The sequence below is a fragment of the Platalea leucorodia genome, assembly GCF_965183815.1.
Source record: "Platalea leucorodia genome assembly, chromosome: 1".
NCBI lineage: Eukaryota > Metazoa > Chordata > Aves > Pelecaniformes > Threskiornithidae > Platalea > Platalea leucorodia.
The window spans coordinates 100,814,690-100,828,092 of NC_138823.1; the positions used below are offsets into that span (position 1 = coordinate 100,814,690).

Genomic DNA, 13,403 nt, shown 5'->3' on the forward strand with positions numbered 1-13,403 from the left:
TATGCAATTATCCTGTTGTCTTTGCTGCCCTTTACCTCAAAAATGAGATTTCTTGTATCTCTGAGAGATTGCATATTTACCCATGGTGTTTCCTGGAATGCAAAGAGACATAACATTTGATACAACATTGATGAAGTTGTTGACTAGTTCATGAAGATCTCACTAATCTCAGTGCAACAGTCTCCAAAGTTTCCAAGCTCCTAAGGTTTCCCATCTGTCTCACAAGCTTAGAAATGGCATACTGCAAAATCAGATGAATGTGACATCTGAAGAAATCTGCTGTTTCCCAATTGATTTGCTGCCATCTCTTTCCCAGAAAGACAAGATCTTCCCAGATGAGTCAGACATAAAAGTGAACTGAGGACCAAAACAAGAATGCATTTATACCCCAGCACAGCTAACTCAACTTGCATCATACATTTACTGAAATTGAAATGCTAAATTGTTTATGAAAAACAGAGCACAAGCCTCTATTTTCTACTTGCTAAGTTTAGAATTTAAATCTGAGACATGAATTATCTTTGTTCTGATTATAATAAGAAAGATATTTTACACAAAGTTAAAAAAAAAAAAAAAGAGCTAGAATCAGAGAAGCATTTCCCCTCAGTTCACCTTGGTAAATAATAATATGCTTTGCAAGTATATGCTTCTTTCAACAGCTACTCTCTTTAGACTCAGAATATTGATGTGTGGCTAATGAGGATTTTCATGGACTTCAATCTCTTTGTTTTTGTAAAAGATGCATAGCAGGACTGATCATTTTGAGAATTTAATCCTAAAATCTTTATGCATGACCAGATTGTGCTCAAACCTGGGGACACACAGGGACCAGAAAACCTGACAAGAGTTTTTCCTTGGGGGCAAGGGCTGCATCACAACAGACGCTATTCCCTACTAGAAGTACAGAGCAATTTACATTAGCGTCTTATCTCACAACTGCCCATTCCACAAGTTTCATCATTTTCTAAGACTTTGACAGCCACATGATAGCACCCCCACTTTTGCATATGGAAGTTCTTCAGAGGAAGGGAGAAAGATTTGCTCATCTTTGTGACATTACTCGGAGTCCCTCCCATCTCACCACTATCACTCACAACCTCAACAGCCAACTATTTTAATATTTATAATCCTTGTCCTTGCAATGGTGCCCACAGAGTGTAATGACACTCGCTTATAAAGAGATTACTTTTATTTCAAAGAGACAAAGGCTGGTGAGATCAAAGCAAAGTCAGCTGCAATGAAGCGGTGGCAGGAAGTGGCATGGTTTGGTGGGAGGAGATTCTGAGAAAGGCCAACCTAAGCAAATAATAAGAAAAGTAGGCAGGTGGGACCTTGCCAAGGATATGTGTGCAGTAAAACTGAGATTAAGAGGCTGATCAACAGCTGCTCCTGTAGCTGTTTGTCCCAGCTGCATCTGCAGCTGGTTCTTCCCTCGAGTTTGGGGGCAGATGGTATCACCCCTACACACATTTTATGCAGAAGAGTCCTGAAGAGTGGGACAACGCCAGCTTGGTCTCTACTATATCAGCTTTTACTGCCAGGGCTGAGGAAACTTGGATCTGCAGCTGCACTCCAACAAAGCAAACACAACCCAGAGCCACAGCAACGAGAGAAAGCATCAGCCCTGTTAAGATCCCTTCTACAGTCAACATAGTACAGCGGCTGCTGTTAGGAGCGTGCAGTGTTAAGCAGTTTGTCCAGCTGTGGCTCAGCCAGGAGGAAGCCTGCGTGGGGCTGTTGTCCAGATGGAGCAGAAGCTGTAAGGCCAAAGCTGCTTGCTGAAGATCTCGGCGGTGGAAGGTGAGATCTCGTTGGTTGCAATTTTCTCTTTGACCACCAGACTCCACTATCCTGCCTGGAATGCAGGCAGCTGTGACAGCCACGTCTTCACTGAACTCGGTGCTCCCAGCGTCCCACCTTGGAAAGCAGGAGTGGTAAAAAAAGCCCAGAGGAATGGGAAGTGGTGTAGATCACCAGTGATGCAGGGATGGATGAGGAACAATTGAAACATGGCAAAACAGCAAAAAATCAACTGACCTCATTAGCTGAACTCCTGCAAAGCACAATCAAGAAAAAGGCTGGAATTTAATGAACTCCTTGAGCTGGTGGTGTCTCAGCTCTCTTTTTTTCCTGCCTCCACGTTGTCCCCTCCCTTGTGTTGGCACAAAAAATTTCTGTGCAGCCCTGCAGTGAAACAGATCAGGAACTGATAGAAGCTAAGACTAACCCAGCCCAAATAATAGTTGGCTCTAACTCAGATCAGTTCCCCAGCCACAAGCAAAGGGAGGGGTAGCACAGGGACAGGAACAAATGATACGTGAAAGGCAGAATTGCTTCTTCTGGTGGCTGTGACAGCTTCTGCCTGCTCGAGTTGTGCATGCAACTACAGGCTAAGAGCAGAGGCTCTTAGCGTCAGTGCTCAAGCCTGAATAAGCTACGGATGATGTTGGAGCAATGTTGGATTGCTCTTCTTGTACCCCGCATTCATGTGTCTCCAAAAGGTACCTAATTTGAACAGCTCTGGACCAAACAGAAGGCCAGCAGTCAGAAAACAGGATTTCCCCACACGTCTTCGTTAGCATCATGCTCTGTTAGCACCTAGCTTCTGACAGGGAAGGCAGAAGATAGTCCACAGGGATAGTTCTGACCATGTGTGGAAACCTTGGGCTCTTGCTAACTTGGCTTCCACTGTAGTCTAAATAGAATGCTTTTCTGAAGCCTTTATATGCTGAAATAATATCCAAGCATTATTTGAAAGTATTATTATTTTTTGTAAATACTTCTGATGCCTCCAAAATGCATGTCTCGCAGTTACAGTCCTGTGATGATGAAGTATGAGATTCTGGACAAGCTGCCAGGTATTGGAGAAGTAAGGCCACATTCCTGCAAAAGCTATATTGACGAAACAATTCAAACCAAAGAAAAATGCTAACTGATGTTATATCCAGGCATATTAAAGAGGAAGATAAGGATGAATATAACTCTACTTATAGAAACCCACTGTGAGGTGAAAGGTGGATTTACTTAAGAAAAAATTTAAAAGCACAGTAAAAAAATGCCTTTTCCAAGGCACAAAAAAATCTAACTATGATCTCAAAGCAAACTTTAAAAAAATTCTTGATGCAACAAGAGTTCATGTAATGTTAGGGAAGTTTGCAAGTGAAAGAGAAGGAAGAAACGGATGTCCATCTCCAAAAATGGTAATGACTATATTCATCAAACCATAGATAATAGGAATTATGAAAAAATCCAGAACAAAACTTGTAATTTTGATAGCACAGTATACTTTGTGCAACTCTGTACCTTTCTAAAAGAAAGGGCTGTTGGTTTTCTGGTTAATAAATAATAAATCTAACCATTTTGCCAAAGCCTGTAAATAAAAGAGTCGGTTCCAAAAGTCAGAACATTATGAGAAACAGCCTCAGTGCATAGACTCTTTAGGCAAGCATTCAAAAAAGTAAATACAGCATGTGATTTATCTGATCTGGATGAATGTGGAAAAGAAACCTAACAAACCTGGATTGAATTAAGACATTCCACTAGTATAACTTTCCTACAACAAGCCCACTAGTTAAAGAAAGATAAAGGAGACCTTGTGTACAGAGAGATGAAAAGCTTCTGGTTACAGAAGAGACAGCACCCTGATAAAGTAGTCCTGCTCCTGTCTCTAATAGGAGGTAATTTCGAGCTGGACTGATGGGGGGGATATAAGCTGAGCACTGCGGTGCCCGTCTTGTAGGCTCTGACGCAGGGAAGGAAACAGTCCCCCAGCCACTCAGCCATTGATGCTCTTCCTCGCTCTCTGCCACCCACCTAACCTCGTCCCCAGCCCCGGCTCCCGCCTGTACCTGTGTGCTCAGCAGCCGTTCCTGTGCCGCCTAGGGACACCTACGGGCCTGAACCAAGCACACAAGCTCTTCTTATCCAGTGCATGGAGAGAAACGGGCACCCAAGATTAAAAGCTGGCTTTCCGCCCTCAAAAAAAAAACCCACCAAAATGAGCAGGAAGCTTCAGAGGGTTCCTTACTCCAGCTTTTCACAGCAAGTTACTTACTGAGCAGAAGTTGCCATTTTCTCTCCTTGTTTGCCCACAACAAGGAATATTGGAGGCCTGGGTTCAAATTTGTCTTCTGCCTGCTTTGGAAAATGGGTTTGAACATATATCTCTGTCCTAGGAGAGTGCGCGGGCGGTGGGCACCCTCCAATGGAGCTGTTCCACTGCCAGCCAGACCGCTGTCAGAGCAACTCCTCAGCAAACGATTTCAAGGGATCGACCCAGAGACCTGGATTGCAGCCCTTGCTCCAGTGAGGAAAACTGGAGAAAATTTCAGAAGATGAAATTGAAACAGATTCCTCTGAGCATGCCCTGGAACTGTCTCTCACCCAAAAAGGCCCTAAATAACTTGCTCTTTAAAGAAGCCCTTGAAGATAAAAATACACAAAATTGAACAAAACATGTATCATCAATATTATATACCTGATCTTAATAACCTTTTGAAGCCGGTTCTTCTGAAGTTAAGAGCATGTGAGGTTCAGGGCCTGCATGGATAGCTGTCGCACAGGCTTCTGCATGCTCCAGAGGCCAGGAGCTGAGGCGAAGCAATCCCCTCTGGGTGCAGAGTCTCTTCACAGACAGTGATCCCTTGATGATTACAAGGGATTGTTTGGTCTTTTGGAAGGCAACTGGTTCAGTTATACAAAGGCTGAAAGAACTTAAAGATTGAAGGTCTGAGTAGGAGACTTAAGAGGGTTAGATGGCTTGAGAGCAGCTTTATTTTAGGTTGCTTTGTGTCTTAAATAGCACTTGATCAAGATGAACAAGGTTTCAATTGATTGCTGTGTGAAGACATGGTGCGGGAGGCTGCTACGGACATTAACTCTTTTTGTAAAGTTGGACTGAATTGACAAAAGGGATAGGAACTGGCCATAGAGCAACGGAGCCCATGTCTCTTCTCCCTCCTGGTGAAACCCCTCGCACTGGGCCATGTTCTCAGAGGGTGAAAACTGTGAGGGGTGATGTAATCCCACAAGAGGAAAGGCAGAAAGTTGCAACAGAAGGGCCACCAGTCCAGCAAGTAGCCGATCCCCTAATCCTGCAGTACACAGACACTTAAAGTCACCTTGTGATAACTAGCCTGCACAAGGTCAAGTCTATGTTTCTGTCTTTCCATGATAGGGGCGTAGCGCCCTTCCATCTCCTCAAGCAGACAGTCAGACTCGACGTTCCTCACTAAAATCCTCCCTAAAGCAGAACTATGTTGACATACCGAATTTATAATGCATGCATGATTTTTGTTGTATTTTCATAAGTATCATTTGCTGCATATCAAAATTATATGTTTCCCAATGTATGTAGGTAGTGAAGTATAGAAATGGAAGACATTAACAAGTTTATAGATATATACAGGAGGTTTTTTTAACATAAATACATGACTACATGCAAAGCATTGAGATTCTTATGGAATATCAACAGACTTGGATGAGCTTGCCAACAGTTAAAAAAAAAAAAATCATTAACTCTGAAAAATAAACTCACATGAACCAGGCAATCATTTCTCTACCACAAAGTTCTTTTGAACTTTAATGGATTAATAGATGTCACACAGGTATAATGAGGAGATGCTACCAAATTATGCTATGTTACTGTATGCCCTTGCTCTAGTTAGGTGGTCTGCTGCTTTCCCTGCAACCACTGAAAGAGGAAGGATGGCTCGTTGGTAAAAAAGGTTGTGCTCATGTCTAATTCTTTTTTTACACCAAAGTGACATTTCAAGGTTGAAGCCTTTTAAAAATTAAGGGATAATAGGCCTGTGAATGTTTCCAGAAACTGTTAAGTAAATATATCCAGTAACTAGGTCACATGCTGCTCACAGGAGTCATTTCCCTCCTAAATTCTCAGATCACCTTCTTAGTAGAAATTACAGAATAAGGAAGTCAGTCTAGTTTGTTTAGTTTCGTTTCTCTGTTTTTTAAAATTCGGTCTCTATCCTAGAAAATATCATTATAATCCCCATAAATTTCGTAAGTGTAGACATGGTTAATGAATTTGCCCAGGTTTTAGGCATTTACTTCTAAGGGTTCATTTTTTTTAGTTGGTTAGTTGGATGTTTGTTTTTAACTCTGAGTTCCAGCTAAGAGGAAAAAGGGTCTAATGACATAAACTGTGTTCAAAGGTTGTGGAAACATATTAGATTATTTCCAGTAATGTCCCAAATATCTAGCCCCCTACACAAAAGCAGAATCTGCTATTACTTTACTGCAGCTCCGTCATGTTTATTCTCAAATTGCTCTCCAGAAGGGATGCCTATATATTATTCTCTGGGAGGGTAGGCATGCCTATACTTAAGGTTATCCAGCATTTCTCATTCTGAGACCCAGTTTTTCAATCATCTGTCGCCTTCTAAAAGCTAAATAATTTGGTCTGAAATTTCACAAAGATGATGGCCTTGGCCTGACATTTTTGGCCAGAACTATTAAACTACTTGAGAAACGAGGCAAAGGAACACAAGCTGTCTTTAAAATATCTGGCAGGCTTTTCTTTGAAGCAAAGCCTTGAAATTTGGTCAAGGATAGCTCTAATAATACAATTTTCTGAAAATTATTTTTTTCTGAGAAGTGAAACATACTAAACATCGCAGCTTGCAATTGTTTAGCAGGGATTCACTAATGTTTAGTAGCTGCTCAGAAGATGTCATCCTAAGGTGGCAATCATGAGTGGAGGGAGCAAGGAAAAAAGTAGGATCACGAGCCAGACTGGAAAAAAGCAGACTTGGGCTTTTTCAGGTATCTGCCTGGAAGAATCCTGTGGGAGATTGTCCTGGAGAGGAGACCAGAAGATCAGTTGCTTTTCAGGGATGACCTCCTCCACACTAAAGACTGGTCCATCCCAATTTGCTGGAAAACAAGCAAAGGCAGCAAGAGGCTGGCATAGATGAACAAGGAGCTCCTGACAAAACTCAAACGTAAGAAGGAAGCATGTAAGAAGTGGAAGCAGGGACAAGTGACCCGTCAATAATATGGAGATGCTGTCCAAGCATGGATGGATGGGGTTAGGAAAGCCAAAGCCCACCTGAAGTTGAATCTGGAGAAGGATGTGAAAGGCAAGAAGAGCTTCTCTAGGTACATCAACAGCAAAAGGAAGATGAGGGAAAATGTGGGCCCACTGCTGAATGGGGAAAAGGACTTGGTGACAAAGGACATGGAAAAGCTGAAGTACTGAATTGCCTTCTTTGGCTCAGTCTTTACTGGTAAGATTTGCCTTCAGGAATCTCGGATTCCTGAGAGATGGGTGGGAAGGTCTAGAGAAAGGATGATTTACCCTAGGTAGAGGAGGATCAAGTTGGGGAACATTTAAACAAACTGGATGTACACAAGTTCATGGGACCTGATGGGATGTACCCATGAGTGCTGAGGGAGCTGGCCAACGTCACTGTGAGGCCACTCTTGATAATCTGTGAAAGGTCATGGTGACTGGGAGAAGTTCCTGATGACTAGAAGAAAGCAAATGTCAATCCTGTCTTCAAGAAGGGCAAGAAGGAGGATTGGGGAACTACAGATCTGTCAGCCTCACCTCAGTCCCTAAGAAGCTGAGGGAACCAATTATCCTGGAAGCCATTTCCAAGCACGTGAAGGACAGGAAGGTGATCGGGAGCAGTCAGCTTGGATTTATGAAGACAAAGATATTCTTGACTAACCCGATAGCCTTCTACAGTGAGATTGACTGGTTCGGTGGATGAGTGGAGAGCAGTGGATGATGTTTATCTTGACTTCAGTAAGGCTTTTGACAGTGTCTCCTGTAACATCGTCATAGACAAATGGATGAAGTATGGGCTGTGCTAAGTGGTCAGTGAAGTGGATTGAAAACTGTCTGAACTGTGTGGCCCAGAGGGTTCTCATCAACAGCACAAAGTCCAGCTGGAGGCCAGTCATTAGTGGTGTCTGGTAGGGGTCAATACTGGGCCCCACAGTGTTTACCATCTTCTTTAATGACCTGGATGTCACACTTCCAGTGACAGCAGGAAGCATGTATCCCACCTCTCTCCGTACTCCCTCCAGATGTCCATTTGCTCTCATGCAGGTTGTGTTCCAGATGTGTGATCACGAGCACATAATCCCATCCTTCCCTTCTCAGCTCTTTCTTGGATGCTTCTGAAGTCAAGCTCCAAAACTGAAGAAATTGAGTTCTTAAAGGTTAATAATTAGGAAAGTGGTTTTTTTGTACAATCTCAGTTCTGCCCCTTGCATGTATGCATAATGATGCAGTCTTTCATTATGTGAACATTATTCCTGCACAATTCTTCATTCAGTATGAAGGACGGGCAGGTCTCATGTAGTAAGTAGCTGTTCAGTATTTTCTGTCCTCATAATTGTTCCATGTGCAGGGCTATACGTTTATTTACTGCCTATTACTATTCAAAGCTTTATTAGAGACAGTTTTTTTAACTCAGGAACTTTTTTGCAGTCTTCATTTTTACATTGTCCAGAATCTTCTTCGTGGGAGAAGTCACATTAGAATCCAGGTCTCTAGAGCAGCTTTTAATGATTTTAACATCGATGCAAAGCTTAATCTCCGTTGTTGCTTCCACTACCTGCAACAACAGTCAGAATCCCAAAGAAAGCAATCCTCATTACACAGGTCCCCCCATTTTCAGGACAAACACAGCCTTTTCCCTAAATGACACTGCGTGGGTAAAATTGCATATCATCATACAGATAAAGACCATACTCACAAGGATAGCAGTATAGTACCGTAGTACCATACTCACAAGGACAGACGAATCACAGCTGCACATCGTCATGGTCTCTCCTAAGCCTTTGAGTTCTGCAGTGTATTTTCTCTGCAATAGATACCTGGATGATGACATCCCAGTAGGCAGCAATTTGTTTTTTATAGACCAACAGAGGTTCTTGGGCCTGCAATTAGCTTCCTTCATGTAGCTCTCTGTACACTTCTTATGTATGTTTTACTTTCCACTTCCTTTAGGTGCCTTCCATTAGCTCTAGCAAGTGAATTACACGTTTAATAGGTCCCGCTGCAAACTGAAATATCTGCCACAGAATTGTGTTTAAAGAAAAGAAAACGCACCTCTTCTCCCACAGTGTTTTCTGCACAAGTCAGTTTATGGACAGCAAAGTTGCTTTTCAGATGAACCCCATGCTTTTGTTTGAAGGTTCTCCACCAGCCCCACCACAGTCACAGCACAGCTCCACTTCCAGAAGACAGGAACATGCGACCTTTCCATTCAGACGATACGGGCCGCGTCTCCTGGCCATCCCATTCGTCTGGGGCACGTTTCTGGGACTAGCTTTTTACATCTGGTTACGGGGAAATGCTACCTGGCAGAGTTTCTTCTCCTGCAGGGGTAAGGATTTCTTTTCTATTCTTTTACTTTTGGAAAAATAGATGCTGTCTTTCTGGATTGTTGCAGTTCAGTTAAAAGTGTCTTTCTGAGTGTAACACGGTTTTGCTTGTTTCTTGAAAACTTTTAGCCTTTCTTATGTATTAAGCCAGACCCTTTTCCTTCACAACAAAAAACAACACACAAAGAAACAATATAGGATTTAACTGTTAATAGTTTAGCTTTACTTTATTTCAACTGCTTGACTTATGCCCTTTACAGAGTAATGAGCTACTAGAAATAATAATGAAAGAACCAATATACGAAAGTGAATTCCGAAGTGTACTGTGCCTTAGCCTATGCGCTGCCTCTTTTGCTTCCTCTGTTTGACTGTGTTTTGTTTCTGCTCCTGGCGTCCTGGCTATTTCTACTGTATCTACCTGGCTCTTTTTATACTTCAGTCTTTCTCTGTTCTTTCTTTTTAAAGGTCTGCTCTAAGGACTCTCTATTTTTGCTGTTGTCACTTTGCTATAGGTTTCTGCTTTGTTTCTTTATTGCTTTTCTTTCCTTATGACATAACATCATGGCCCATCTTTCTTCTTTTCATCTCGCAGGATCCTCGATTATTTCCTTTTTTCCCCTTTTTCTTTCTTTTTTTTTATACTTTTGTCTCTATCCACATTGTTTCCTAGATACCTTTTTTCCTCTCCTCTCTTTCCTGAAGAGTCCCCATTACTCCTTTCACAGCTGCCCACGGTTACCGTTCTTTTGTGTTATTTCCATTCCCTTTCCTCTAGGATATGCAAAAGCAATATAGTGTTACTATTCCCATACATGGAAAAAAAATGTTTATTTTGAACTATAAGCAAGCTTACTGCTTGCCTGCCCGCACTTTTCTCTATATCTGGACTTTTCCTTCCCCCTTCACCTGCCGCCCTCACTCCTCAGCTTCTGCCCTGCTTTGGCCCTCGGATGTGCCCCAGTAACCTTCTCCTGCTGCGAGGCAGCGAGTCCTGGCCTAGGACACCCTCGCATGATGGGCAGTTTGCTGAAGATGGCAGAGACCATGGCAGAGGAAAACCATAAAAGATGCTCCAGAAGAAGACCGAAGGTGCGCCCTGCAGTAGGGAGAGATTTGTATTTCTCCCCGCTTCCACTGAGGATACGCCTCACCCGGCCAGCAAGGTGCTGCCATACCTGCCGTGGCCAGGCCACGCTGAGCACAGCTCTCAGCCGCTTCACGCTGTGCACGGGCACAAAGTTGGACATCGCTGGCTGACTGCTTAAAAGCAGTCCACAGTAGCAGAACTGCAGATTTAGACAAAATTTGTAACAATGCTAAGGTTCTGCAGAAGAACATGAAATTTTTCAGCTGAGCCCGGCTCTTGCTGGGTCTGGAAGGACGATAATGAAGACTTGGAAAGGCTTTTAGACTTGGAAAGGTCCTGGATGCCCAGCCCAAACTTGCATCACCCCTAAAAGAAGTCTTCCTCATCTATGAAAATTCTTCAGTACCCCTGGGTAGGTGGCTGCAGGGTTTCCTCACTTCAACATCTATTGATCCCCAATTATCTAGATTAAATGTAATATTGCTTAAAAAGTCCATTACCTTCCTTATGGAAGAAGAGCAATCTCTTTGTGCCCTTTTGTGTATCAGATCACCACTGCCATGTTCTCTTCCCTCCTTTTCACCTCGACAAAACAAAAGCCAACCTTTGTAGTAGGACACATTTTTCTGACCATGTTTTATTGTTCTTGTTTTCCTCTGGATTCTCTCCAGGCTGTATCTTCCTGAACGTGGTACCCAAACCTGTATGCAGTAGCTGAATTGAGGCCTCTCCAGTGCCAAATGGAGCAGAATTTCCTCCTTTGATGGAAAACATGCCCAGGGTGGAAGATGCCCTCGGTTCACGTGCAACCGCATCACGCCGTAGGCATCTGCTCTTGTTTGAGCTGGCGTGGAAGCATAAGCAGGGCTGCAGACGTGATGGAGCAACCTGTTCGCGTACCTGCTAGCGCTGGGAACGGGGAACGTTGTCAAGGGGAAGGGGCTTCGTCCGCCCGGTGCGGCGGCGGCAGCCGGGACGCGCAGCCTGCCCCGCGTCTGCTCGGGGCACGGGCGGCAGGGTGCGAGGGAGGGGGAACGAAACATGGGAAAACCGGGGACGGGTAGTGGGTGCTGGGCAGGGTGGGGGGATTTAATAAGTTTTAAGGGGGCATTTAAGTGTAGGGGGCATTTAATGAGTGAAGATGCTGCCCAGAACGTGGAAGGAGCTGGCGGACGTAGCTCCGCTGTTTTCCTTCTTGGAGGTAACCCGGTTCCTAAAGGAAGGGAGTATTTTGGCGGGTGCTCTCTTTTCGCGGAAAAAACCAAACGGCGCGCCGCGGCCGGGCTGGTCTGCGGGCGCCGGGGTGCAGAAGCACGAGGAGGACGGACGGTGCTTCTCCGGCTGCCGGAGGGTGCGATCCCGCGCCGGGACGCCGTTACCCGCCTCGCCACACGCCTCACCTGCGGGGCCCGGCGCCCTTCCGAGCACGCCGCGGCGAGAGCTCAGGCGACCCCTTCCGATCAGCAGAGGCCCCGGGCGGGAGCCCGGCCCAGCGGAACGGGGCCGCACGCACCTCCCAGCCCCGCCGGCGCGGCGGCAGCGGCGGGGTCTCCGCACGCCGGCCGGGTCGGCGCCTTCCCGCTCCGGGCCTGGGGGTGCGGCGGACGGACGGACGGACGGACGGACGGACGAGGGGACCCGGCGGGCGCTGCCCGGCCGCGCCGAGGGGCGGGGCCTCGGGGCGGGGGGCGGGGCCGGGGCGGCCCCTGCGGCGGGCACGTTGCGGCAGGCGCCGCCGCAGCTGTCACTGTCAGGGAGCCGGCGAACCGGCATCCCGGCTCCTCGGCGGGGGAATCCCCCAGCCTCGCCCCCGCAGCCAATCGGCGGGCGGCATGCAAATCGCGGCCGCGCCGGGGCGGCGGCGGCGGGCCAGTGGGGAGGGAGAGGGGCGGGGAGGCGGCGCCCCGTTGGACGGCGGGGAAGGCGGCGGGGGCCAATGAGGCGGCGAGGCGGGCGGGGCGCGTCCCGGGGGCGGGGCCATGCAAATTTGGTTTGAAAAGAGGGCGGGAAATCCGAGTTTCGCGGGAGGCCCTTGGCGCGTAACCCGTCTCCTTTCCCTTCATTCATTGTCAGCAGCCGCCGCTTCCTGGAGCCATTTTCCAGCCGGCCCCACACAGCGGGAGCGGCCCCGCTCCATCCGCCGCATCTGCCCGCCCCGCCGCCTCCGTCCCCCCCCGGCGCCCCGCATCCTGCAGCCGGGCCCCCCCCGGCACCCGCAGCCCCCAGTATTTTGCGCGGGGCCTCGGCATCGAGGAGGAAAGGAGCTGGGAAGGCCGGGGGGGGAGGGACGGGGGGAGGAGGAGACGCGGCTGCGGGGACAGACCCGGAGGGAAGGATGAGAAGGGGACTCCAGCCGCCGGCCCCGGCAGCGCCGCCGCCCGCACCGTCCACGGACTCCAGAGCAGCCCCCGCCGCCTTCCCGGCCCGCTTTGCCGCCGGCACCTTCATCCAGATCCGCAGCACCGGCGCGGCGGCGGGGGCGCCCTGTGTTGTCTCCTCCTCCGCCGCCGCCGCCGCTTCCCAGGCTCCCGGTGCCTTTGCTCCGGCGGCGGACGGGGGCCAGCCCGCTGGCAGCTCGCTGTACTGCACCCCCCACGGACCCGCCGGCAGGACGGCGCTGCTGCAGCCCGCTCTCGGCGGAGGCGGAGGCCGCCCCCCGGTAATTTTTTTTTTCCCCCGTCCCCGCGGGAGGGAGAGGGGGACGGTGGGGGATCAGCGCCAGGCAGGCCCCTCTCCCCGCCGCCGTCCGGGCCCGGGGGCGGGCGGGGTGGGGGGGGAGGGCAGGAAAGGCGGAGGCAGCGCTTTGTTGCAATAAACTTTCCTGCCTCCTTCCCACCCCCCGCTGCCGGGTCTTATTTGAAAGGAGGAGAGAAAAAAAGAAAAAAAAAAAAAGGAGAAAAAGGGGGGAAGGAGAAAAAAAAAAAAAAATCCCCCGCCACGTCCCGTCGCACGGGTG

General features: G+C 47.5%; 1 protein-coding gene across 1 annotated transcript in view; it reads left to right on the forward strand.

Annotated features, from left to right (window-relative positions):
* Nucleotides 1-12,782: 12,782 nt before the first annotated feature.
* The window catches only part of E2F3 (E2F transcription factor 3), a gene marked incomplete at its 5' end in the record, with an annotated part of 43,216 nt that continues 42,595 nt past the window's right edge, over nucleotides 12,783-13,403 (forward strand). The window contains one exon of the mRNA XM_082309062.1: nucleotides 12,783-13,106. Within this exon, the coding sequence (XP_082165188.1) occupies nucleotides 12,783-13,106 (324 nt within the window). The remainder of the gene's footprint in view (nucleotides 13,107-13,403) is intronic.